The sequence below is a fragment of the Agelaius tricolor genome, unplaced genomic scaffold (genome assembly GCF_023055355.1).
Source record: "Agelaius tricolor isolate 1412-34295 unplaced genomic scaffold, bAgeTri1.0.p SCAF_7, whole genome shotgun sequence".
NCBI classification, from domain to species: Eukaryota; Metazoa; Chordata; class Aves; order Passeriformes; family Icteridae; genus Agelaius; species Agelaius tricolor.
In genome coordinates, this window is record NW_027269267.1 from 36,462,900 (window position 1) to 36,490,098 (window position 27,199).

Below are 27,199 nucleotides of genomic sequence, written 5' to 3' on the forward strand. Positions count from 1 at the left end.
GTAGAGTATCTGCTCCCATTAGAGCTTGCCAGAAATCATAAGAATTAACAGAAAATGGTCTGAACAGAGGGAGCTCAAACTGTAAATGTTGAGAGGTGTCCACAGGAACAGCAGCCTACACCACCCACCTCCAAACATCTACCACACATGCATGCACACTCCCAGCATCCCATTTAGTGGTAATACACCAGTAAAAGTCTGACAGTTGCACATTTTTGGGTCTTGCCAAAACATGAGAAGAGATGATGCACTTCTACCTTCAGTGCCATTTTTTAAGGAAAACATCGTGGGTTACTTGGTGAAATTCACCCTTCTACCGCCATGCACCACGGTACTGGACGTCCTTCATCCTTTGGAAGAAGAATTCAGAGTCTGATCAAATAAACCTATTTAGTCTTGGGCGTCTAATGACAAGAGATGTGCACTCACTGACTCTTATTAAGTAGAAAACAGCATTTTCACCTTGAAAAATCACCATATTCTTTGCCAGCATGAGCAGCAGAGCACCCACCTCTCTAGGGAGACCAGACTTGCTCCTCTGCTTTGGCCACCACTGTGCTCACCTGCTTCCAGACTCCCTGTGCCTCCAAAGTGTGGACTTAGTGAGTTCATCTTTTAACCTCTTTCTTTTACTAGGTGACACAAAGCCTGTCCTAGAGAAATTTAAATGTTTAAATGTGTAAGATACAGAAGCATTTTGTTATCATCTCAGCCTATCCACTACATAACAAGAAATATGGTTAAATTCATTTGAAATAGAAGTGATGCTAAGGGATTTAGACTCAAGTATCTCTTCTGATGCTTTTAACATGATGCAGAAATATGATAATTTAAGATTTACTCATTAAATACCATTAACCCTTTACCTTCATCTCCATGAAAAGGAGCTCAAAACTAAAGCTGCTAAACAGAGAAACTCTCAATTTCACTAGAATTTTAAATCCTTATTTATTTAAACTTACTCAAGACAGTTACTGATTCATGAAAACTGGTAAAAAATTAATGGAATAGATGTACAAGAGAAGTAAAAATATTTATAATTATGTTTATCTGAAAACCTTGACTTTTAAAAGATTCTCCTTTTTCCGAAACTAGAAGAAGTTACTTGCAGTAAATGAATTAATGTATTTATGCAGCTTTCAAAGGCAGGCTTTTACTTATGAATTTGAATGCTCTTAATGATGGTCTGTGGACCACACTTTATGTAAAGTCACAAACCATGGCACAACCAACAACACAGAGCTTTCATTTGGTAATATTTTATGTTCTCTTTATAGAGGCCCACGTTTCTGTGCAAATCCCTGTGGGATTAAGTTCTAATAAAATCATTTAGCTTCTTTGCAAGTCCGTGGCTGTAACTCCTTAGCATCAATGAAGCAATGAAAAGGGTCATTTTGAAAACAGTAGTGTTCCCATTGATTTAATGGGATCATGCCTGGGTTCAAAATGAAGCCCTAAAAGTTGCCAACACTGCTCAATCACAATATTTTCCCTTTCAAACATAACTGATCTATAAATCTCCAATGAGACTTTAACTATAAGGAAAATCCAAAGTCAGTTAAAAGCTAATTTTGAGATAATCTTACAAAACCAATGTATTTTTTGTGGATTTCACAATAAAACACTTACATGTAAGACTTAGGATTGTCTTATTTTTTTTTCATAATTCTCTAAAATCCTATGCTGACAGCAGATATCTCAGAGTTCACCCACCAAGAATTCAAATAAAATAATACTGGAATGACCTGTTCTTTGTGACAATTTTAGGCAGAATATCTTTACCTGTTAAAATTTGCATGCCAAATCTACACTCATTTCTACCAGAAACAAGCTAATATGTAAAAGTGTTGCACAGAAAAATATTTCAGAATTCCAACACAGTATGTGTCTTGTCCTTGCCAATTCCCAGGTAATGCTCAACACATTTTCCAAGTTGCTAAAAATAAAAATTGGCATACTTACAATATATTTTAAAGAACAATACAGTACTTGCTAGTCAGAAGCAATGGGCATGTGAAACTGTGTCAGTGCCAACATCAAGGTTTGTACAAAATGCATGAGTAAGCAAGTGATATTTTATGAAGCAAAGGTACAAAAACATGATTTCATTTAGCAATTACACGTCTGACAAGGTTAACATCTAATAGATCTGGTAATATAAAATTAAAGTGACACCTACCTCATACTGATTTCTTTAAATTATTTATCACTGCTTGACCTGAGCTGTTTCAATACTTGTAGCCAGTTGAGACTTCCAATAAACCAGTTTTTTGTCATGCAGCAAGTCCCAGGTGTTTCCCTTGTCATGAGGACAGAAATTGTTAATAAGTGAATGCTAACTTCAGTAATTTGTCTAGGATTAATTTGTTTCGATGTTTAAAGTGTAAACCTCCCTTATTAAAGGGATTAGATTAAATTCTAATATGTGCACTCATCAAACCTTCATTTCAATGGCACATGGAGTGCTTTATTCTTCCTTGTAAAAGAATTTAGGCATCATACTGCCAGCAGTCCTTCTTCTTATAAAGCTGTAATTCAGCATAAGGCTTGTTACTTTACACTTCTCCTGCTTGCCATTCTTTTTCTGGATGTAATAATTTTATTCCAGCTATGATCATCTTTAATTTCCTTTACTCAGAATGCAACCACTCCAGAAACAGTGTTTTCAGCCAATGTCGCATTTATGCCAGTCCACGTGCAGGAGCTTCTGCAAGTCATTCCTTACAACAAATTGCTGCATGTTTTCCTTACAAGAGAAAGGATCAGCTATATTATGCTTTATTATCCTATATTGCTATACTGCAGCTATTATGCTTATATTATTAGTAGTCATAATCCCACATCTCATAAGATGCTGACCTTGGACAACTGGAACATCATAAATTGCTTGCAACATTCTAGTGTTTTTCTTTATTTGTTTATTTACAAGCATATAACTCCTTATAGAACTAATCCAATACCTTTCATTACCTTTATTTAGGTTACAGTGGTTGTGAAGGTAGTCTCCCAATAACGGAACATATCTGAAAACTTTAAGCTACATTTTTTAGACAATGCCAAACTAAGATATTTAAAGGCAGATTCCCTTTCTACCAGGTAAAATTGGTCATCTTTTGTTCTTTCACTCCTGGGCTTTGCAACGGGGATATCTAAATAGAATAAAGAATGACCAAATGTTCTAACCATGTTTGGGCATGTGCCAAACAGCACTCTCTCAAACAACTCCTGGATAGAGTTTGGAAGTCAACCATTCCAGAAAGCATTTCCAAGCAGCACTCAGTGACAAAGATTGTAGCTTCAGTGAAGGTCAGACCATGTCATGCTATTTGGTGTCAGTACCCAAGACAGTTTCTGAACATGTTTAATTTACTAATGGAGACAACACTGCTGAGCATTTGCAGGTTTCAATTTAAGCCAGAAAAAATTGTGTTCACCCTCTTGCATTTTGTACTGTGGTGTAACCGAGTTACACTTACAAAACTCAGCTTGAAGTTACAGTGTGTTAACTAGCAAAGAAAATCTCTGGCGTGTAAGGCTGTATATGGGTTTACTGGAGTCCACTGCCCAGACATTGGGAGACACTTAGGGAGCCCTGCTGGTATTCAGCTATAATCCCAACTAAAATAAGGATGATGCTAAGCAAATTAGCCAAAGGGCCTCTCTGGCTGCTGTGGCCATTCAAAAGATGAGGGTGTCTTCATGATGTGGCCAGATAGAGTCAGGGAGTGGGAAGATACTTTGAGTGAAGTGAGAAATACTCCAATTATTGAAAGATGTAATATCAAATGACAAGCATCCAAAGGGAGAAAACAGACAGTATGAAATGCAGGGTCGTTTTTTTGTAATCCCAAACCCTAAACATAGGGTGCTTATGTATGCTATCTGCAACATGGAGAGAGCATGAGGAGAGCATTTCACAGAACACAGGAAATTGTTGTCTCGTTTCTGCCCTGAGCATAGAAAAACTTAAGCATACTCACACACATTCCTTCCAGCCCTCAGCCTTCTGAATCCTGCAATATTTATGATGCAATCTCTAGAGTGCTGAGAACCTTGTGGGTACTTATTACAGATAAAAGGCACCTGCACCACATCCACACTTATTTTTCCACATTTGGGTCCAAATGGAGATGCTTCAGTCACATTGATAACCATGTTAAAGATATTGCTACTGCATTTTCATATGGTGTTTTGGTTTTCCTAGTAAAGTACAGTCTAGCAGCATGTAATAAACTCCCTTGTTTAAAGATCAGAGTGTCTAAGCAATCAACAACCAAGTTTTCATATTGCAGCTTCCTCTCTGATCGGGGAGGTCAATACACAGAGATACAGCTTTTCTGAAATTGGTGCATGCTTCCTCCTGCCTTACAAAAACTCACAAATATCCCTATCAACATTCCCACCAGGACCGCCAAACAGCTCATACCGTACTGTATAGGAATTGCAAGACTGTGTAATACTGCCACCTGGTGATAAGCGTCACAGAAGCGTTCTCTTACTCCTACCATCACACAAAAGCCTTTTGCTTCCTTTCAGGTGCTCTTAAACTGCAAGGGTCCATCAAACGTCACTTGTCCAACTATCAGTTTATCTTGAGCACTTCTGCTTGTGCTTAGAACTGAAATTACTGAGGTTTTCAAAGTTATGAAAGCCATTTCTTCTCTTTTCCTTCAAAAGAGACTTCTAGATATGCCATTGACAGACATAGCCTATCTTGATCCAAATCTCCATCACAACTCCATATGTAGTCTAGAAACTTTAGTGTCTTCAGAGAAAAAAATCTGAAATAATATTAGAAATTACCCACTAGACCTTCCCTATCTCCTTTTTTATTTTTTTATCTTTTCAGTCTTTGGAGTGTAATGTAAAAATTAAAAATACCAAACCCCCCCTCCCCCAAACCCCCCCCCCCCCAAACCCCCCCCCAAAAAAAAAAACAAAAAACAAACAAAAAAAACCAAAAAAAAAACCCCACAAAAACTCAGAAAACCAAAAGGCAAAACCAAAAAGCCCCAACAGAAACAACAAAAAAATCTTCCAAGAACTTTCCCTCTCCAAGATGGAAAAAAAAAGATTTCTGTAGTACATGATCTCTGAGTCCTTCATCTGATCTCTGTGGGATACAGGTGAAAACTGAAGAAAAAACATGGCAAATGGTAGATCAAGCTCAAATTCTAGCACCCCTCTATGGCTTTCACAGCTGTCTGCAAGTCTGAACCTTTCTTTTATAACTGACCTCCAACTCCTTAGTGAAAAACAGCAAGCTGAGAACTGCTATCACTTTCTGGGTTGCTGCTATTTCATACAAGACCTTTCTTGGATTCTTTTCAGAAAGCCAACCTGCAACCTTTGAAGTTTAAATTCAAGAACTGCACTTTTTAATGTGCTGCTATGAGAATTTTTAGAACAATTCAGTCCTCCTCTTCAGGGATTTTTCTTAGCTCTTTCTTATTTAACTATCATTCTATAAGCACCTAAAGGCATGTAATCAGTGGTTCTTCCCTAACTTATGTCCATACAAAGATTTAATATTTTCTTTTTGTGTATTCCTAATATATAGGAATGGTAATATTTATGCTTTAAATTATCCCCCCCAGATGAGTGAAATACTGGTCCCATCATCAGTAAAAAGTTCAGTTGGACTTCTAGAAAAGGCGAGAGGAATTCAGGTTTAATGCTGAAGGGATCTAAGTTATTTCACAGCTGAGGCTGCAGCAGAATTACTCCTATTACCTCAAATCTGGCCAACCTATGACAGTCACAGCACAGAAAAGTCACTAGCACTGTAGGTGACAGGTTAGAAATTCATACTCAGTTTGAAGTCTCGGTTTGAGACATCCATCTCTGGCACTAATTTATCTTATGTTCTTGGATTAAAGTATGTTGGGAACTGTAATTACCATGAGAGCCAGGAATTTTAACCTATAATGGCAATCTGGGGTAGCAAATGTCAAGACTAAAACAGCTCTCCTAAGCCACAGCAGAACTATCTGTTGGCCTTGCAGTCCATTTGTAACAGACCAGTGACTACGTAAGAAATATGAGAGGAAAGAAAAATTGTTCAACACTGTGACAGGTTTCAGATTAATAAACTGTAAACTCAGAGGGAGAGTTGAGGTGAAGATTGCTGGAGTGTTCAGATTAAGAATTGGCAAAAAATAAGGGAATAATTCTTTGGCTGTCAGAAAAAGGCAATCAAAATACAGATTGGTCAAAGCAGCTTGTTTGACCAAGGGATCTAAGGGCACCTCACATTGAAGTGGTTCAGTGAGAAGCATGTACCTACAAACTACCAACACTGCATGTCATCTTGTAGCAAAAGAAAAACTGGAATAGAATAAGAATTGCACTGCTAAGAGAAGACAGAGATGGTCACAGCACTGTAGTCACACTGTGGCTTGCAGACCATTGATGGTGAGTGAAATACCAGAATCTGATCTGTAAAATAATTAGCAACCCTGGACCCTCTTCCATGGTTTTGAGCAAGCATAACTGAGAATTGACAAGCATTAAAATAATTGAATTGAGACTTATAACATAAAAACTCACATGCTATGAATGTATTTTATTTAAATAGAGATGTTTTTAGCTCAATTATCATAATTTCTCCCAACTGCTAAGAAATAGTAGGATGCAAGTTGTCCAGACATTTTATAATTGCAGTCTTTTAATAAAGAGGTTGGGAACCCCAAATTTATAGCTAAACTGTGGGGGAAAATAGGAGCTTACACTTTCTTTTGAAAAAAAAAAAGATTCTTAGAAAGATTATTTTGAAAAAAAAAAATGCTGGGGCCTCCAGCAGGCAGGATCTCACTTTTCATTCTTTAGTATCACAGACTAGACCTATCATTTCACCTTAATCCTTTCAGAAGGCCCAAGTTTATCAACCTAATATACTATAGTAAATTCTTGTTGACAACTGCCAGTTATCAAAATTATAGTATGAACAGCAGTGTATCAAATGTGAATAACCACTACAAGCAGTGTACTTCTGATTTAAATTCATTTAATGTAGGAAATCAGGATAAAAGGATAACAGGAAACCAAAATAAAGCCATGTTTTAGAGACAGAAACCTATTTCTATTACAATTTAATAGACAAACATAACTTTCCCTTAGTTTGAGGTATTAATTCTGTGTGATTACCATATGGTAATCACATAGAATTGTGACCATTTTATTTAATTTATAATGATAATTTTATTACTTTGAGACAAAGTTATTCAAAAGAGGATGCATCAAGATAGCATTCATCCAGCACTAATCCTGTTTCCTTCTTTTTTTCTTGCTTTCTGTGTCATCAGTGTCCCATAATTTGGAGCTGCAGTGCTAGAGATGGGGGAAAAGTTCATCCCACTGCTCTTCCCAGCAGAAGGACACAGGAGATAGAGGTAGCAGCAGCTGGCACATCAGGGGTTAAACAATTTACTTTTCTTTAACAACACTTCATTTTTGCCCTCAAAGTTTATCTACATTAAAATATTCTAAATGTAGTGTGTTTCTGTAAGTCTAATTATATGCGGCATGCGAAAACATATTCGATAATCACATTGCTAATTATGTGCAATCACTTCAATACACAGGTGCAAAGCTCCAGGAATATGCATATTTTAATCACCTTGTATATAGACATAAACCACAACTTTTCATTTAAGTGTTCAGTGACTCCTTTTTTTTTTCTGGCACTACACTTCCTTGGATTTTTGACTGGCTAGGGCCAGAAAAAGAAATATATTAAGCTACTACAAATCTGGAATTTAATTTATATGTGTATGTTCCAGTGCTAAAAAAAACTGTAATTCCTCACTTTTCCATGGTTTATGAACATTTTAAAGCACATGTTTTATAATTTATTGATGGACATAGCATGCTGACTTCAGAGATATGGGAATCATAATTTTTATTTTCCTTCTGGGAGCCTTAATTCTCACAGTGTTCCGTTAGTATAAATTTGCCTGGAAAATCATGTATATGTGCATGGGAATGTGTCTTCTCCAGTTTGGATTAAACTTGAAGGACCCTCTTAATGGTTTAAAAACAGAAGGTCATAAAAATCTTGAGCAATAAATTCACTTTCATTATATTTGTAATAGCTTGTGGCTGCACTTTTTGCTTCTCTTTCATTTACATGTAACTGTTATTTTTTACATTGATTTTTAAAGCTGCCTTCACAAAATGGATTGCAATTATCTATGTGTGTAAATCATAAAACTGGAAAATTTTATATACTCAGATTAACTGAAAAGGACATAAAATATTAATTTGCATCATTCAAAAGTAATATTTCTATCTTCCCTCCAAAGATATTTAGCATGAATTACTGGAAAAAAATAGCTTTAGATTACTTGTCTGTAAGTATTCTTTTTCACTTTGGGAAGTGAGCTGAAATGACCCCTGAGAGACAAGAAATTCATCTACTGGTCTGTCTCTAACATTAACAAAAAGACAGACCAATAGAAGGAACACAGCAAAACCAGAAAAGCAGCATTGAAATTTGTTCCACTGGAAACAAATCCGTCATATTTCACACAATAAAGCAGCTGGCTTGTTCTGTTTCACTTTAGCTACACAATTTTTTAACTAAAATAAATTACACTTAAGAGTCACAGAACAGTTGTTACAAGTTTTACACATGCTAGTCACCGTAACAGTGTTTGATAAGGCTTTCACTAGATCAATAAGCCAACAAGAGACTCTCCTATGAAGTCCTTTTCATAAATAGTGCTACAGCTTAAGCTGGGTGCCCCCCAAAAAGGACCCCAAACAAAGAAATCACTGGGCAATTATACCCTTACAAGTTTCCCACCCCTCATGCAACTGATTGGACCAGTAGTAATACTAAGCTCATGATGAAGCATGGGGCTCAACACGAAGCACAGGGAGATCCATCCAAACATGAGGAAAAGCTTCTTTACTGTGGGGGTGACAGAGCATTGACGCTGGCTGCCCAGAGAGGTTGTGGAGATACTCAAAATCTGCCTGGATGTGATCCTGTGCACCTACTCTAGGTGAACCTGCTTTATCAGGGGTTGAGACTACATGATCTGCAGAGGTCTCTTCCAACTTCAATCATTCAATGATTCAGTGATTCTGACTGGGGTCTTCCCGTCCTTCCTTGGTCTCCACGTGGGCCATTTCTCTTCTTCTCTCTAAGATTGCAGCTTCTGATGATGATTGCTATTTCCATATCTTCTGACTTGAACTGGCTCTGGGGCCTTCTTTTACTTGACCATAACATGTGTTCAAAATATTTAGGTGAAATTTCACAGCTTGCAACCTACAACTTCAGCAACTTTAGCTACCAATGCTAAGCAAGTTCTGTATAAGTAGCACACCAAATTGCACCACATAGTTTAGGCTGGATGAGGGCACTGAAGGCCAGCTTGTTCTACTCGTGCATAAAACAGGACCAGCTTCAAATTCACCTCAGGCTGCTCAGCACCTTGTCCAGTCAAGAGTCACAGCACCATAAAAGACAGGTGTAATTCCATGTCACCACTCTGAAATTAAAACACAATGCACAGGGATTTGGAAAGTCGTTTTTGTTTGGTGAAACACTGGAACAGGTTGGACAACAGGTGGTGGTTGCTCCATCTCTGGAAATATCAAAGGTCTGTGGGGATGGGGATCTGAATAACCTGATCCTGTGGAAGGTGGTCCTGCCCATGCCAGGGGGATTGGACTAGATGATCTTTGGTGGTCCCTCCCAACCAAACTATTCTATGATTCTGTGATTCTCTCAGGAAGTGCATTATAGTCTTTGTTCCTGCTTTAGAGGTGCACTAGCAAGACATTCAATGAGGAGTGAGGAATAAACACAAGATTTGTCCCACCAGGGGCTCAGTCACACACACAGGCTGCAAGGCAGCTGCTCCTGGCACCCAGCTCTGCTGTGGCCAGAATGCTGCTCCATGCAGAGCCAGGAACAGGGAGTTCTGCACAAGTTACCTCTCCAATGAGCTCATGCCACCTTGCAAGGCAATGGTTTCTGCTGAGTCTGTACTTCAGCCTGAGCCAGGAGCTGCTGTCAAAGAGCCCTGCCTCCCAGCATATGCTGTCACTGGAGCACTCTGGACGGTGCAGTCTGCACCCTGAGCAGGTGGAAATACAATTGCAATTCTGATCCAGGTTAAAAAGGGCAGAAGAGTTTGTTCAAAGAAAAACTGCACTTGGCTTTAAGTAGACAGTTCGTCATGGTTCTGCAGTCCTCGCTTCTGTCAAAGGTGACTTGGTTGAGTGCACATTCAGGACTCACTGGCTAATTTCCCAATTTACATTTTTTTAGGCATTCTGGAAAGGATTCAGAACTCTGCTCACTGATCTGATTAAAAGGGAAAAATCACTGATGTACTTTGTTGTACAGGTACATTTTATCTTTATATTTTCCACCTTGTACAGCACCTTTTGATCCCTACATGATAGGCCTACAGTTCAAATCCTACTACCCTATTCTGGGAAATAGTTTATTTTCTCAGTGAATACACCTATACCTTCACACTAAAGTCTCTTTTGGTGCTGGTGTGGCACTATGTGGCCAGAATTGTCCTGAGGCATTTCATTGCATATACCAACTTCTCAATTAATATAAAGATACACAACTTCGTGCATTTTATTTATAAATATTTTATCTTCTGAAGTTATAATTTCCCAAACAGTTGCATGTGACAAATCAGGTCTAAAATACAAGTATGTGGCTAATGATCAACAATGGTGATTCAATAACCTTATTGTACATTTCAGGATAAATTATATATCATCAGCATATTGCCTGTGCTCCTTTCTCTGAGTACATAGATTCACAACTTATAAGTAGAGAAAGAAGGAAAAATGTACGTTTTTTCAACACCCAAGAACCTCACAGCCTATTGTAAATAAGAGATTAATTATGAGCACATGTCAGTTAACAACCAAGATTGTTAGTTGACATCAGAAGTGCCAATTCATGCTACATGATGAGCTTGACCCAGGAAAGATAAGCTAAGATTTAGCATAGACAAACTCAGAAAAACCCTGCAACATTGTAGATAAGCCCTGCTTTTATCCACTGGTGCAGTTAGTTTCTCAGATTTGGCATGGTAGGAGCCAGGGCAATACAAAAATCAATACAAGCACACTGTTTATTGGCACAGCAGAGCAGTGGCATTGCTTATGAACTTGAGCTGGTGTATGCAAATGGAGCTGCATTCCCCATTATAACCATTCCACTGTTCTCCACTACACATTACAGACATGCCCAGAGTTTTGTAGGAAGTTTGTTGACCTGAAGTATATTCTACAGATCTCTGAGGTGGATAATTTTAAATAAGAGGCTGTAACTCCCATGTTTAATTCACAAATAAAAATGGTCCTTCAGTTTCCTTTTTTTCCTCTTTTTCATTTTTTTTTCTTTTCAGTAAAAGTTGGAAAGAGAAGCATGCTGGCAGCAAGCCATTTACTATCACTGCAGCTGTATGCACGGGCATGGCAAAGGAGCATAAATTCTCATTGCTAGAAAGTTGCCACTGAGCAGATTCTGTGAGCTATTAAAACCAGGCTTATGTTACTTCTGCATCAATTCTTCTTTCACTGGCCCATTGCTGTAAATCAAAATGAAAAGTTAACAGACTATGAAATATATTTGGCATGGTCTGCTCCAGAATAACACTATATTGAGATATGCTAATCAAATAACCATGGCTGGTCTATTCTAATGGAACAGGCAAAAATCAATGCAGTACAGCATCCTTAGTCTTTTCAGGGAAACACCTCAGATGCCTGTCATAGTAGTGACTTTGACAGGTTCTGAAGAGCCTTCAATCTCACACAAGATAAAAGGATGCCAGGAGCTACTGCTCAGGAGGCCACCAGTAAATGACCATGTAACAGGAATATAATTTGATTAGTGTTTGACATTTACCTTACCTCCAAGTAAGGGAGAAAGGGAGCCTTTCCATGAAAACCATGAAAATTGTTTTCAGTCTGTAAAGAAAATAAAGTTTTATTTTCAGCTAACTGAATACGCTGATGAAGCTCAACTTATTTTCACTTATTGCTACTGTTTCTATAAAATAGATATAGCTTACTGTGACTTAAAAAACATTTGCATCTTACTGAGAAGCATTCATTAATCACTCCCTCTGTTCACACTGAAACTGCTATGATAATCAATTCCTATTTGCACAGCTGCGATATGAATAATTTTAAATTTCTGGTCTAATTGTTTTTCTGTTCTGCTGAAAAATGGTTTCGGAGAACTAAGAGGTTTTTTCACACACACACACGCAGATATATATATATGGAATGTATGTACAAGAATGGCCAAGTGTTATTTGAAATAATTAAATAAAATTCTGCTGTAGAAATGAAGATTAAGTCTGCTCTCCATCTTCTAGGTTTGCATTTTGCTTAACAGATTAAAATCTGCCTTTCTCAAATATACAGAAACAGGTTTTTTTAAAGTATGTACTGGCTCTTCATGGCTAGAATGTAGTTAAGGTACCAAAGCAAAGGAAAAACTGATAAATATGCAAAAGCTTTTATAAGGAATGCAATGTTCTCTTACAACATGGTATTTCTTTCCAAGGAGCAATCCAAACTGCATCTTAAACAATGGATTAGGTTGCCTAGAAAGGTTGTGCAGGTGCCTGCCTTGGATTTTTTTTCAACACTTGACTGGACCTCATGCCTAACCTTGTTCTGAGCTGGAGGCTCCTGAGGTCGCTTCCAACTTCATTTTGCCTATCTATGATCATAAATTCAAGGCCCCTAATAAAATAATAACCCTAAATGTGAGATAGGGATATTTCAGCAGAGAGAACCTTTCTGTCTAACAGAGGTTTCTGTATTTAAGCAGAAAGGATCTTTTCTCAAGAAAACTACTGGACTAGCTGTTTTCTGTAGCTCACCACAGACTAATGATCAGACCTTTGATTCAAAGCTACTGCTTTATCTTGCCAGTGAATTCAAAGCTAGCTATATTTCCATAGCCAGTGCCAATTTTATTTACTTTCTTGTATGGCAAATCATAAATTGCTACAGCTCAAGATAAAAAACGTACAAGCTTAGGAGTTCACATTTAAGCAACAACAGCAGACTCTTCAATATCAATATAAAACAAAATATAACAGAACAACTTTATATAGAAAAGCAATTGATAGATTAGGGTAAGGTGGGTGGATCCATCATCACATTGAATCGCATGGAGATATGAAAAATGCATGATAAATGTATATACATGGGGAAAGTGCTATGTACATCTCACTATTGCTTGAAGAGATATCAAAAAAGCAACTTGTAACTCCTTTAACCATAGGATTACTTGGGCTGTCATGTTTTTTGGTAGATGGTTGATATAAACCAGCTATGGCCTATTCTCTGCAGAAGAAGTGTAGCATGAGCTCTTCTAAGTTCATCAAAAACATTTTGAACTTTGTAAATTTACACTTGCTGTGAATTTTTTTAGGGAGTGGTGGAAGTGTGGCACAGTTCATCACATGTGCACTTACTTTCTATGAATGGAAAAGTTTTGCCCCATACCTGGGTTATCAGCATAGAAAGACAAGGGGACCAAAGTTACTTATCTGTAAAGTACTCTGGCCGTGCCTTCCCTGTTAGCAGCAGCAACTCCTGAACTGTCAGTATGAAAGAAATGAAGCTGCTTAGCTTCATTTCACAGCCTTTCTCCACAGAAAATATGCTGATTTTTTTTTTAAATTTCTAATGGCCTTACACATAAACCAAAAGAAATACTCCTGTGGTTTTAATTATTTCTGCAGAGGTGTATGTACCAATTTTAGGTAAGGTTTATTTAACCTGTTTACGTTAAAGTTGGCATCACTGATGTGACACAGTGGAAGCTGGAAATTATCTGAGGTCTTATAACAGCACAAATTTGTGTGAATAAGTCCAAAGAAGATCAACCACAAAGGTCCTAGGCTGAATTTACATATGAATGATCCTCAGGAGGTATTTTTCATACTTTGACATTATAAAGACCCAGAAGCATGTTAAGTACAGGCACTCTGTGAAGGCAAGTTTCTGTACCATAGTTTGAGATGAGCACTAACCATCCAAAGTTGGTTATATGTGTGTGTGTGTATACATACAAAGTGTATTTATTTATGTATATATACATATATATACTTACAAAGTGTGTATGTGTGCGTATATATATACAAAGCTATAATATATAGCCTTCTCCCTGGAGTTATGCCCTCACTGGCTCCCACCACCCACAAAGCAACTTTGAGCATTTAGGAGATAACTGTGTGGAAAAGAAATTAAAGTGTATGCAGCAGTGACACATTCCAGGTTTCAGTTTTGAGTTTCATGAGTCATTCCAGGTTTCAGCTTCGAGTTCCATGAGTCACAGTTTGGAAAAGGCAATACCCCCTATTTTTAACACAGCTGGGAGGTTCCTCCTCCAATGATCAACTGTGCAGAGCTCCTCTGTATTAGCATCTCACAACACAGCTCCAGCAGCACCACGCTCTCTTAGGTCTGAAAAACTGAGGGAATGTAGCAGCTTTGTTGAGGAAATGGACTTACAGAGATTTTGAACACAAGAAAAAAAAAATAGAAATTAGAGAACACGAGTCTGGAAATTCCAAGGTAAGCTAGGCAGAAGGTAGAGGCAGAGTTCCTGTGAAGCTCATGCTTCTTGAGGGGAAAAAAAAATAGGCAGATAGGCAACAAAACACGTGTCAAAATTTGGAAAACTTGGAGGAAGGGGAAATTGAATGCCTTTCTCTCAGAGGAAGCATGTGTATATTAGGTCTGAAGCTGCGCACCCCGAGTAAGGATTTTACTACTGTTTGTAGTAAAGGCCGAGGGAGAGCAGCCCGCCAGGACACGGTCAGCGGGAGATTGGGGGAGCGCCAGCGCAGATGGCTGCTGTCCTTGGACAGGCCATGTCCTTCCTGCAGCCACCGCCACCCAAGCCTAGGGCACCCTACGTAAATCACACACTTGCACTAAACAACCCGAAACCTAAAAAAAAAATTTAAAAATAACGGGATTGCCCGATGCCGGCAGATGGGCGGGGCCAGACACGCCTCAGGGCAGAGGCGGGCGGTACCGCCGCTCCTGCGCTTGCGCACTCCTGGCGCCGCGTGTCACGGCGCCGGCCGCCCCCCTGTTTTACCTCCGTCAGCCGCTGATTGGCCTCCGCGCTGACCAATAGCGCAACGCCGAGGGCGCGGCGTAGCCAATAGGAGAGCGGCATGGCTGTGCGGGCGGGGCGCGCGCCGGGCCAGTGCGGGGCTGGGCGTCCCCGAGCGCCGCTGCTCCTCATGGCGGGCTGGGCGCCGCTGCTGCTGCCCGCGCTGCTGCTCGCCCTTCTGGGTGCCCGGCCGTGCTCCTGTGGCACCGCTCCGGCCTCCTCCTCCTCCTCACAGCCCGTCACCGCTCGCCTGGCGGCGAAGTGGCCGGCGACCCCGCTGCTGCTGGAGGCGAGGTGCGTGCAGCCTCCTCCTCCTCTTCTTTCTCCTTCTGCTCCTCCTGCCAGCACCGCCCTGTCCCGGCTGTCTCCTGGGGAGCAGGAGGGCGGAGGGGACCCCCTTTTCCCTCCGCCGAGCGGGAAGGAGGGCTGGCAGCGTTTCTCTCTGTCGAAGGGTGTGTTAAAGTAGTTTTTGGCTGTGAGGCTTAACTGCGTTCTCCCCTCGGAAAGTGTTGTGGACCGTGTTGGCAAGGCTCTCCCACGCTGTGAGGGAGCTGTGCAAGCGTAAATTCGCATTTACCCTGCTCAGGCGTTTTGCAGGTCGCTGGATCAAGGATATGTAATGGGCCAATTACACCATCCCTGCTTTCCACTGGGTAACACCTTCGTCTGCCTCCAAGTAGTTTGCACGTTAATTAAGTGATCATAAATGTACTGGTGTAGATGTGAACATGTGAGAGTGAAACACGGTGAAGTACTTTTAAAAGGTATTGTTAACTTGAAATGATAGCTTCAGCCTGGAGAGGAAGAGGATTTGCGGTGGCCTAATTTCAGCCTCCTGAGGGGAGCCTACAAGAAAGGTGGGGAGGGAGCCTTTCTTACAGGGGCATGCAGTGAGAGGATGAGGAGGAATGGCTTCAAACTGAGAGCAGGTTTAGACTGGATGTACGGAAGAAATTCTTTATTGTGAGGGTGGTGAGACACTGGAACAGGTTGCCCAGAGAAGTTGTGGATGCTCCATCCCTGGCAGTGTTCAAGGCCAGGCTGGATGGGGCTCAGAGCAAACTGCTCAAGTGGGAGGTGTCCCTGCCCATAGCAGGGGATTGGAACCAGATGATCTTTAAGGTCCTTGCCAACCCAAACCACTGTGATTCACAAAAGAAAGGGAAAATGTTTTCCGGTTTTAGATGCTTGTAGCTCCCCTGCCCATTTGGCTTAAATTTGTTTTGTTTTTGAACTTATTGCTGCCGTTTGGAGAACACCCATGGAGGGTAGAACAGCAAGCTTCTATAATCAAAGGAGAGGCAAACTTCCAAAGTAAAGATTAGAAAACAATACAGTCATGCTAGCAAATGGAACTTTTTGGTAGACATAAGCAGGATGTTCCTGTAAGGAAAACCACAAACCTTAGAAATGTTACCTGTAAATCATAGAATGACAGGGTGGTTTGGGTTAGAAGGGACCTTAAATACCGTCTAGTTCCAACCCCCTTGCCATGGACAGGGACATTTTCCACTAGACCAGGTTGCTCAGAGCCCCATTCAACCTGGCCTTGAACACTGCCAGGGATGTGTCATCCTCACCTTCTCTGGGAAACCTGATCCAGTGCCTCACCACCCTTACAGTAAAGAATTTCTTACAGTAAAGAATTTCTTATGTATATCTAACCTAATTTTGCCTCTTCCAGTTTGAAAAAAAAAATGGAAGGGCCGTATTTAGTATAAAATAAACCTTATTTAGAATAAAGTAAACCTTACCTTTTATGGTTTGTGAGGATTAACCCATGTTTGAAAGTGTTTCAAGGATTGACAGTCTCCCTCCATGCAAAGGAGATGTCATTGATGAAAGCCTATAATTTAATGGAAAACTATAACCTGACAGAGAGTGTGTTCTTATTTGTATACTTAGCTACTATTTAATTGATTTAATTTATAAGTGTATATTGGAATATCTGTGAAAAATAAAGTGAATGTTTTGGGGCTTTTCTTTAACAAGAGAATAGTCTGCATGCTTTACAGCTGTTATTGTTGAGTTTGGATGATAGTACTTTGTTCAAAATATCTTTTGACCAAAATACAGCTCGGTTCAGTGTTTATGCTCTGGAGATGGTTGTTATTCATTGGATATCTAATGTTTGGTTGCTGATGGGTATTTATTATTTTAAACAACTCAAGGTTTTTTGCTGTGGTACATCTTTGGACAAAATCAACCTATGGACAATTAATTTTTATTTTTAAACAGTGAATTTATTGCAGAAGATGGTAATGAGAAGTTTTGGCAGTTCTTGGAAACTGTGCGGGAATTGACAGTTTATAAGCAAGGAGGTAAGTTAAACAGCATGCTGGTTTTTATTATGTTGTCTTGTGCTGTATTTAACTTTGAGACACAACACATTAATTAGTTCTAGGCAGATCAAGCCTGACTCTTCCATTATTGCTTACTGGGTAGGTTTCTTTCAGAAAGTTGTAGCATATTTTCCTCTAAGAGCAATACTTGCAGAGGAGTTTACAAAAAAAAAGGAAGACAAGATGGACTGAACTGCTCTTACAATATGGAAGAGAAGTGTTAAGATAAAAGATACCTACCTGCTTACATGACTTGCCAAGAGCTTATAGGGTATTGAGACTTCATGTTTTCTGTGAGATGGGTGCTTGCAGGGCAAAAAATCACAGAAATAACTACAATGAGAATGCTAGGTAATGCTAAAGGAAAAATTTAGAGAATTACCAGAAAAGGTTTAATACTTTTACATAGCATGGAGACTGTTTTCTAGCATCAATACTGATGTTTTAGAATGAAGGTTTATCACTGACCAAATAGGACTAAAAAAGCCTTGCATGATTGGACAGAAGAGTATTAAGTTTTTGGAAATTTGGGGAGAAGACCAAAACATAAAATCCAGCAGAAGAAACATAAAAAGCCACCCCAGAAGAAACGTTGGAGAGAAGTTTACCAGAAGTGTCCATGGTAATGAGAAATTGGGAGACTGGTGGGGCTTTACACCAGGTTGGGCAGTATTAGACCTGCTTGGTAGGTCAACAGATGAACAAGGTGAAAAAGGCTTCAAAACAAGCTAAGGCTGCTTCATTTTGCTCTTTATTTACAGGACAGTACAACTCTTTAGGCATGAGTGCAAGCACCTAACACTGCCACTGGAAGGGACTTGAGGGGAATTGAATGTTAGATGAATAGTCATAAGCTAACAAATTGTAGGAAGATCATGTAGAAAATGACAGTGTGAAATGCAGGTACATGAAAAACGCTGTATATGGGAGAGAGAACTTGAGAAACACCGTGTTTCAGCAATTGTGACTGACTGAAAACAACTTAAAAATGTGCATCTGATAACATTATTTGAATGCTCAGCAGTGCCCCAAGCAGCCAGGAGACTTAAAGGATTACTAGGAGGGGAACAGGGACACGCATGATAAACCAAATTTTGCTGCTATTGATTCCATGATGTGCTTTTATATTAAGTAAAATGTGATGGTTGACTTTACTGTCTCCCTCTGTTTTCCTCATTGTTTCTTTAGGATGGAAAAAGTACAAGCAGGAAATGTAGAAAGTACTGTGATTTTAATTATAGAGTATCAACTGAGAAAATGAAAAAAAGCACCCAAAAATTGCTGTCAGGTTAATATCCTAAGGTCAGGAGTATATGCAAAACCAGAGAGAGTCACTGAAAACAAAATGCCCAGGTGGTGAATGCTGCTAAAAGCCATCCTGTACAAGGCATGGGGACATGGAAAATGGAAGTAGGTGCAGAATTTGACCTGTGGTCAGCTGCTAGTAGCATTTGTTGAGGCAAGTGCTGTTGACTAATGCTGTTTAAGGTCTTTTTCAGCCCACAGGACAGTGGCACATGTTACATTCTCCACAAGGTTGGGAATGACTCAAAACTGGGAGGAGAATGTGGAAGGTAGGACTGTAATTAGAGGGATCTTGGCAGACTGGAGAGACAGGCCAACAGAAACACTGGGAAACAGCAGAGGCACTTTACAGACTCCCTGTACCCTGCATGTGGGCTGGAATAATCTCATCAACTGCATAATCTTGGTGCTGATTGACTAGAACTGGTTTTTTGAGAGACAGAATGGGGATCCTTGCAAGCAGTGAGAAGGCCAGCTACGTGCCAGGTTGCAGCAGCAAGAGGGTAGCCAACAAGTCAAAGTGTTTGTTCCACTGTATGAAGCACTTGTAAGACTGAATCTGGAGTACTGGGGCCATGCTGGGGCTCCCTGTGAAAAGAAAGACAAGAGTCCATCATTGGAGCAAATCTAGGTGAGGATCTCTGCAGTGCTTAGGGAGGTGGAGACTTCTGAGGAAAGGCTGAGAGAGCTGTGAATGAACCTGAGAAAAGAAGGAGTAAGGAGAGACCTCGTATCTGCAGTTTCCGAATAGGGAAATGTGCAAAGGAAGTGGAACCAGGCCCTTCCTGAAGGTACACAGCAGTATGAAAAAAAGCAAGTGCAGAAGTTGAATCGTGGAAGTTGTGGTTAGATATTAGAGGAAATGTTTCTGCTGTGGGATTGGGTAAACACTGAAACACTGCTCCAGGAGGCTCTGGAATCTATTAATTCAGATAATTCAAAATTCTACTGCATGAGACCTTGAGCAACCTAGGCAAGCCTTGAAATTATATCTCTAAGTAACAGGTTGGATTAGGTACCTCCAGAAGTCACTTTTAACTTACTCTTTTTTTTCTAGGAGTGGTTTAGGTTCAGTTGGTACTGCCTTGAGATAAGACTGCTGTATTAGATGATGTGTCAGGGGTTTTTTTATCAGCCATCTCTTTTTTGCTTGTTTAGACACACTTTCCAAGGGGTTTGAAGCTTTAATGACATTTATTATTAGTGACACAGATGTCTGTTGAAATTAGCTGTTAGTTAAATACCTACTTCACCTGGATAAATTTTTTCTGTGATTGAGAATAAATTCTGTGATTAAGAATAAATAAATTACAGTAGGATGATCTCCATGACCTATCATGCCAATGAACTGTTAGATGCTGGCAGTTGGCAACCTTGGGACTGTACTAAAATACTACTTTAATGAGGTATATTGAATAGTTGATGTGTGTATTTATCTGTATGGCCAACACACACCTATGACAGTAACACAGGAAATTTTAAGGTTCTGGCACCAAGGTGTTTTCCTAAAAGTTGAGTCGTAGTTGGGGTAGTTTTACTCCAAGGAAATGGATGCTCTTCATGAACAGGAAGTCCGCATTAGATGTTTACAAGAAACTGCTTGGCTTGAGTGAAGAATCTGGTACTGCAAGACTGCAGTGGCACAGTTTAGTGAGGTGTGTAATACATAACGTCTGAGGAGAAGTTGGTCCTCTGTTTGGTGTGGAATATGAGTTCTGTCCTAACTGCTGCATGTCAAGATGGATTGATGTAGAGGGATGGTCATGATGTGTTAAAACTGATGTAGCAACAACTGCTTCAGTAAATTAAAGCATCTGGCTGAAAAAGGATTGGTTGAGGCAATTGACTTTTCAGTTATTCTCCCAGTGATGCCAAGAGTAGACAGGATGAATAAACAGGAAATGAAAGCATTGTTTGTTTATTTTTCTAAGTAGAAACATTTTCATAAAAGCTAAAGAATTCCTAGATTTGAAGCTGAAAATCTGGATTTATAAAGGAATTCAATGATAGACTTGTATCCCAACATACAGTTTAATGTTTCAGAAGAGTTGTAAAGTGTTAAAGCTAGAAGGCAATTTAAAAAATCAAGTGCTTGCTTTTTTTCTTCTAAATCCTCCCTTGAATTATTTTCAATCTGTTTTTTTTTTTTTAAATAAGTTCTCATTACTTGTTGTTTTAAATTTAGAATAATCAACATCTCTTGTTAATTTGCCAATTTAAAATATTTAGCATTACTGAATTAGGTTTATTAATGGTCTGTTTAGCTGTGATATTTGTATCAGTTTAATGGATTTGGTAGGAATTATCTACATGGAATTTGGTGAAACATTTAGTCTGGTGATCTATTTTTTTCCTTTTTACTATGAACTCAAGTTAGCTTGAGCAGCATCTTGATTATACCGTATGGAAAATATGAAAAGGTTGGTGATAGGATACACTGTATTGAATTAATGTCTTCAGGGAACCTGGACAACATTGTTTTTATCTACTTAATGTGCAACATATTTTCTGCCAGGCTTGTGAAATACTAGGAAAGGCAGATGATCCTCTTTTGGGCTGCAGGTATATTACAGAGAAACGAAAGCTGCAAAAATTTCATACTAATACCAGCACTTAAAAGACACTGAAGATGGCATTTTTAACTTGCTGCTGCTTTTTTTATCCCTAAAGGTTAATTTGTGATCACTGAGGGAAAGTAAGTAGCCAGTTCCCTGCTGACTAATTATCACTTGAGTGTTTACTGTCTTTCCAAGTGCTTCAGTTTATATATTGAATTTTCAGCAGCCTCATAAATATATGTTAAAAACCAAAACAAAGCCAACATGCAAACATATTTTCTCTATGGAAGCAATTTTCTCTGGAAAAAAATGTAACTGTATATTTCATATAAACAACCCATCATGCAAATTGTTTTTTGCAATTTAGAAGACTACACATTATTCACAACTAAATTAAAGAAATATTTTTTATGTGTATATAAACCTTAAAGATTCCAGAGGAATCAGTTTCACAAACTGATTTCTATACTAATAATGCAATAAAATAAAGTATTCCCTCTTTACTGGCATCTTGCTTGGATGGCACAGAGATTTGACTGGCCAGTGATTGCCTGAACTGCTGTTACCTGAGATCTCTAATTCCCTAGCTGATCTGTGGATCCAGATATTTGTATCTATGCACTTGGACCAATCCTCATCCATCCATCCCACCAAGTAATTATTCTGGCACACTGTGTTCTTCTGATTAATTATGTTCCTTACATTTACTCCCCTTACCTCCTGTGCCTCAGTACTTTGAATTCTCTTGTGGGTTACCAGCATATATATTCAGGTTAACTTTGTGCTGTGTGTGCATGAGGCCTGAGGACCTGTGCTATAATACTTTTCTTATGTTTTGTGACTGCCCTGGTTGTCTCTTTTAATTATGTTTAACTTGCCTGTGATAAAAGATACTGCTGTAAATTGTGGATAGGAAATGTCAGCATTTAAATGTGAGTTTGCTTCGCTGGCTGTTCAGTTCTTGCTGTAGTCAATCTAATCCATTTGGCTACAGGAGTAGTTGAGAGTTTTTCAGCAGACAAACTAAGGCATCTTCAGAGTGAGCTTGTTGGCCACTAGGCTATATTTCACATGGCTAGGATGAAAGTTTGCAGATGTGAAGTTCATACATGTGCCTTCAGATGTCTGCAGTCTGGAGCTGTATCCTGTTTATGTGGTCTCTTATTTACTTTTAAATTGACTTTGTTAATTATTTAGTAGTAATATGCTGTCATGCAGGATTTTATAACCAGAAGAATCTGGTTCTTTGTGATTGCCTGTAACAAAATAGGAAATTTACTATGAATTGTACTCTTTTGGCAATGTTAAAATGAGCTTGGAGGGCAGGTAGTATCAAATTTAAAGGATTTGGTACTATGTGAAAATAATTTGCAATGCTCAAACCATAGTTCTAATTAACTGAAATTAGCTCAATTAGTTAGAGCATGGTGCTAATAACACCAAGGTCACAGGTTCAATCCATGTACAGGCTTTAAGAGTCCACTTAAGTTCACTGTAGTGTTGAACTTGAGGATCCTTGTGAGTTCCTTCCATGTCAGAATATTCTGTGTGATTCTGTGTGTGTAATAAACTCTAAAAATTTGGTTTGCATTTGGCATAGATTCATGTGTCTTGGTGAAGTTCAAAGTACAATTGTATTTTAAGTGAAGACAACAGTGTTAATAGAAGTTGGAGTGGTAAGAGTGGATGATTTAATAGATCCTTGTCAATGTTGTACAGTCCTTTTAGAACGCAGAATAAAAAAATCCTTTTTTTTTACTTATTGAAATCATAGTAGTCATAATCGTCTTCCAGGAAAAAAATGTCAGCTGTTTTAAATACACCAGTGAAAGCATAGATAAAATTAGTAAACAAAAAAATTAAAGACTTGTGGTAAAAATATTTTGAGATAGTATCTTTAGAATTACATATTTAATGGCTCTTCATTGTCTTTAGTAGGATGTTATTTAGGCCAAGTGGAAAGGCAGGAATTTTGGGTTTAATTTTATTTTTGTGGAGATAATTTGAAGAAAATTGGAAAATACAGTTATTGAAAAAAAGTTTCAATCTGGAAGGATTTGTTGCTTCCAAATTTTTATATTCCATGTTTCGAATGTGTGAAGCCAAATTTATCTCATTTCGAATCACAGAATGATTAAGGTTGGAAAAGCCCCCCAAGGCTGAGTCCAGCCTTTCACTGATGGCCACTCTCAGTTAAATCATAGCACCAAGTGCCACCTCTAGTCACTTATTGAACACCTCCAGGGATGGTGACTGCACCACCTCCCTGAGCATCCTGTTCCAATGCTCAACCACCCTTTCAGTGAAAGAATTCTTCCTGATGTCCTACTAGGAAGAAAATTACCTCTACCCCTGCTGAAACCAGGGCATCACACATAATTCATTGGAAAGAGCTTTCTTGAAATGCAGATTATGTAGTTTTCTAATATAAGTGTTTTTTTCTAGTGAATTACAGCAAACTCAGCTTTTCTAAATAATGAGTTTTAAGGAGGAGAAGGCAGAAAGAAGGTACTAGAGGCTTTAAGAGCAAAAGAAGATTTTTTTTCTTTCCAACTATGACAGGGTTGTAAAGAGGAAAATGAGAGGATAGAAGCTGCTTAGTTATGAAAATTGAGTTTGCCTGTAGAATGAGAATTGAAGGTTAATTATTTCCAAACCAATGTTCTGTATTATCACTTTTGTCATTCCCAAGCACCATCCACTTACCTTCTTGCTCAGAGTCCTAATTTTGACTTTGAAAATACAAGATATGCAGGGAGTGAGGAAGCCACTTCACATGTTGTATCCATTCTCATACTCTTGTTTATCATCTATTTTTAAGGAAGAAATAGAATATGTGAGAGTAGCCCAAAGAATGACACCTTTAGAAAATTTTTATTTATGTATCTTGCATGGTTGGAGTGTTTCAAAACTAAATGTTAGGAAATTATTTGTAAAATAATGCTCTATTCAGGCCTTTCCACATAGATTTTTTGAGTGGGTTTTTTATTGCTGAAAAGAATTTCAATATTCACTAGTGCTATTGAGCTCTCTTTTGTTGGGGTTTGTTTTTTTTTTTTTGGTGTTATTAGGCCTCTGGATTCGTAGGAAAGGAAACAGTTATTAGTGAACAACACTGAAGACTTTTGAATGCTAAGCAGCACTGGCATTAATGCTTGCTTATTATGTAGTGTAGGCAGATATGCCACATCATTTAGTGCTAAATACTAAAAGTTTGTCTTGTCTTTTTTTTTCTCTCTTTGACAGATTCAGAGTACTCCTATTACAATTTAATCTTGAAGAAAGCAGGACAATTTTTATCCAATTTGCAAATCAATCTGTTGAAGTTTGCACTTTCCATACGGGCTTACTCTCCAACTGTTCAGATGTTTCAGCAGGTGACAGTATTGCCTGATATATTTGGTACATGATTGAATGAGGTATTTTGGCTAAACAATGTTCATTGTTACAGTTCAGTAAAATATATGCCAGTATTATTTGCAATCAAACGTGATAAAGGTGATGCTTTATAAGCTGGTTATATTGGCAGGAACAAATATCCATGTTCAGTTGTATGGATACCATTCCTTTCAGGGTAGATTGTTTTTGCAGTTGTTCATTTTTTGAAAAATCAGGTCATGGGGATTTTTTGCATTCCTTCAAATAATGCTGTGGGAATTCAGACGTTTCCAGAGTAGGACATTTCCTGTAACTTCAAATAATTTATATTTGCTATTTAGTGGATTTCTCATCTTTCTCATTGTTTTAGTATGTAAAAAGTTGAAAAGTTAGAAAAACTGCCTTTATTAATGAAAAAGTGAGAGGACATAAATTCACTGTGCCTCTAAACCTAAAATTGCTACTCCTCCTTTTGGTAATGCCACCTTTAGGATAAGGTGCAAAGTCCATGTTTCTGAAAGGTAATAAGCTGTAATAAAGTTTGGGAGTTTTGCAGGTGTTCTCTGGAGGAATATCATAATCTCAGACTCATGTCTCTGTTTTTACCTTTCAGCTGGTGAATCCAGACTCACTGACATGCAGTCACATGATTCCACTTCATATTGGAATAGCTGAGTAGAGTTTAAAAAAAAAAGGCAGGGGATGGGAAAGAGAGAATATCAAAAATTGACATTATTTGTTTGGCATTTATTGGTTTAAAAGTCTAATCTTGGGATTTTAACATGATTGCTCATAGCAACCAAAGTTAAAAGTATCTCAGAGTGAGAATCACGGGCTGTGATTTTAGCTTGTGGAGATGATTTCTCAGTCCTGGCTTTACAGAACATAAATTTACTTTTCATTTTCTGGAGCATGACTGCATTTAATAGACTACACCTCACAAAGGTTATAGGGTTTTAATCTTTTAATTTTTTTCTTTTTTTTTCTTTTCCCCCCACATGTACCCACTTTTGTACGGGCTTAATTAGAAACACAGCTTAATGGCAGCTGTTGAGTTATTTTAATCAAAGGGATGTGAGTTTAAGTGCAATCAGAGCATTCTGGTTGAGTATAATTGTTGAAATATTAGATTGCAGCTGATGAACCTCCACCAGAAGGCTGCCGTGCATTTGTGGTTATCCATGAGAAGCACACCTGTAAGACTAATGAAATAAAAAAGCTGCTGAAGAAGGCTACTAAGAGGTAAATATAATGATCTGGTTTAAGAGGAAAAATAGATTACTAAGGAGCTTAATATTAGTAGAGTTCATCAGTTATGAATCAAAGTAGAGTAGGTTTTAAAATAAAATCATGGGGGAATAGCCAGGTTTAAGTTACAGTGTGCTATTCTATAGAAACTTAGAGTTTCACATGCCTGACACAGGTCTGTCAGCAGGACACTTTATAGTCAGTGTCACTGCAGTTGATGTTGTCTGGGATGCAAGGGCTTGGCACAGGAGTAGAAGTAGTAGTACTCAAAAGTAGTTGAGTACTCAAAAGTAGTTGAGTCTACCTCATAGACAGGGCATAGAAAGGCATAACCTTTCCTCACCTCTTTCTGGATTTTCTTTAGATCAGCCCTTTCTGCAGGTTTTGTCCTGTGGTAACTAACATCAGTCCAGAATTAATTTGAACTCTGAAATAAAATGTGTAGAACCTATCAAAATACCAGTAACAGAATAATGAAAGTGTAATGTTTAATCTAAATTAAAAAAAAAAAGCTATTACTTTGTGGTTTTTAAGACCTCTGTGTGATTTTTTTTCTTTTTTCCCTCCCTGCAATGGTCACCATGATATACATTAGTGTTCATACCCTCAGCCACTTCATGGTGATATGCAGAGCTGAAAGATTATTTAGTAGGGTATATTTCTTGAATTTTGCTTTCTGTCAAATATAAATTGGGGAGGGGAACCCTGAAAACCTATAAATTTGTTTCTTTCAGGGTTGGTTGCTTCTGAAAATAATTTTGTATTCTATAGGTGTGATTTGTGGTGTATTCTAAGTCCATTGATACAATTACAACCTACTAAATCATTGTCTTTTGTTTATTCAATAGCCAAGGTTTCTGTAAAAACAACTCACTGTCTAGTTTGCAGTGTCCCATTTTTATGGGGATTATATTCTTCTAAAAAATAATAGTGTCTAAAAAATGTCTTTTTTTCCTAGATAAAAGCCAAAAAATACTACAGATATTTTTATATGTTGTTGAATTCTTGTGGCCATATATTAAGGCATCATGAGATCATAACATTTTATTGCAATGTCTGAATATAGTAAACTTCTAAGCAATTAACTGGATTCAGCACATTCTCCTCTCTGGAGATATTATTTCCAAATTTACAAAATTCTGGAAAATCACAACAATAAACAATGGAATCCTGAATTATTTAGAATTGAGAGAGTTAGACTTGTCTTAATGAGAAATCATTAAGAACTT

At 38.4% G+C, this 27,199-nt stretch overlaps 1 protein-coding gene across 2 annotated transcripts in view; it reads left to right on the forward strand.

Moving 5' to 3' along the window:
- The first annotated feature begins 15,247 nt into the window (after positions 1-15,247).
- Positions 15,248-27,199, forward strand: part of UGGT2 (UDP-glucose glycoprotein glucosyltransferase 2) — a 75,103-nt gene continuing 63,151 nt past the window's right edge. For both annotated transcript variants that reach the window (XM_071430964.1, XM_071430965.1), the window contains exons 1-4: positions 15,248-15,433; positions 17,378-17,460; positions 24,591-24,721; positions 25,852-25,964. In XM_071430964.1, the coding sequence (XP_071287065.1) occupies positions 15,270-15,433; positions 17,378-17,460; positions 24,591-24,721; positions 25,852-25,964 (491 nt within the window). In that variant the 5' untranslated portion in view covers positions 15,248-15,269. The remainder of the gene's footprint in view (positions 15,434-17,377; positions 17,461-24,590; positions 24,722-25,851; positions 25,965-27,199) is intronic.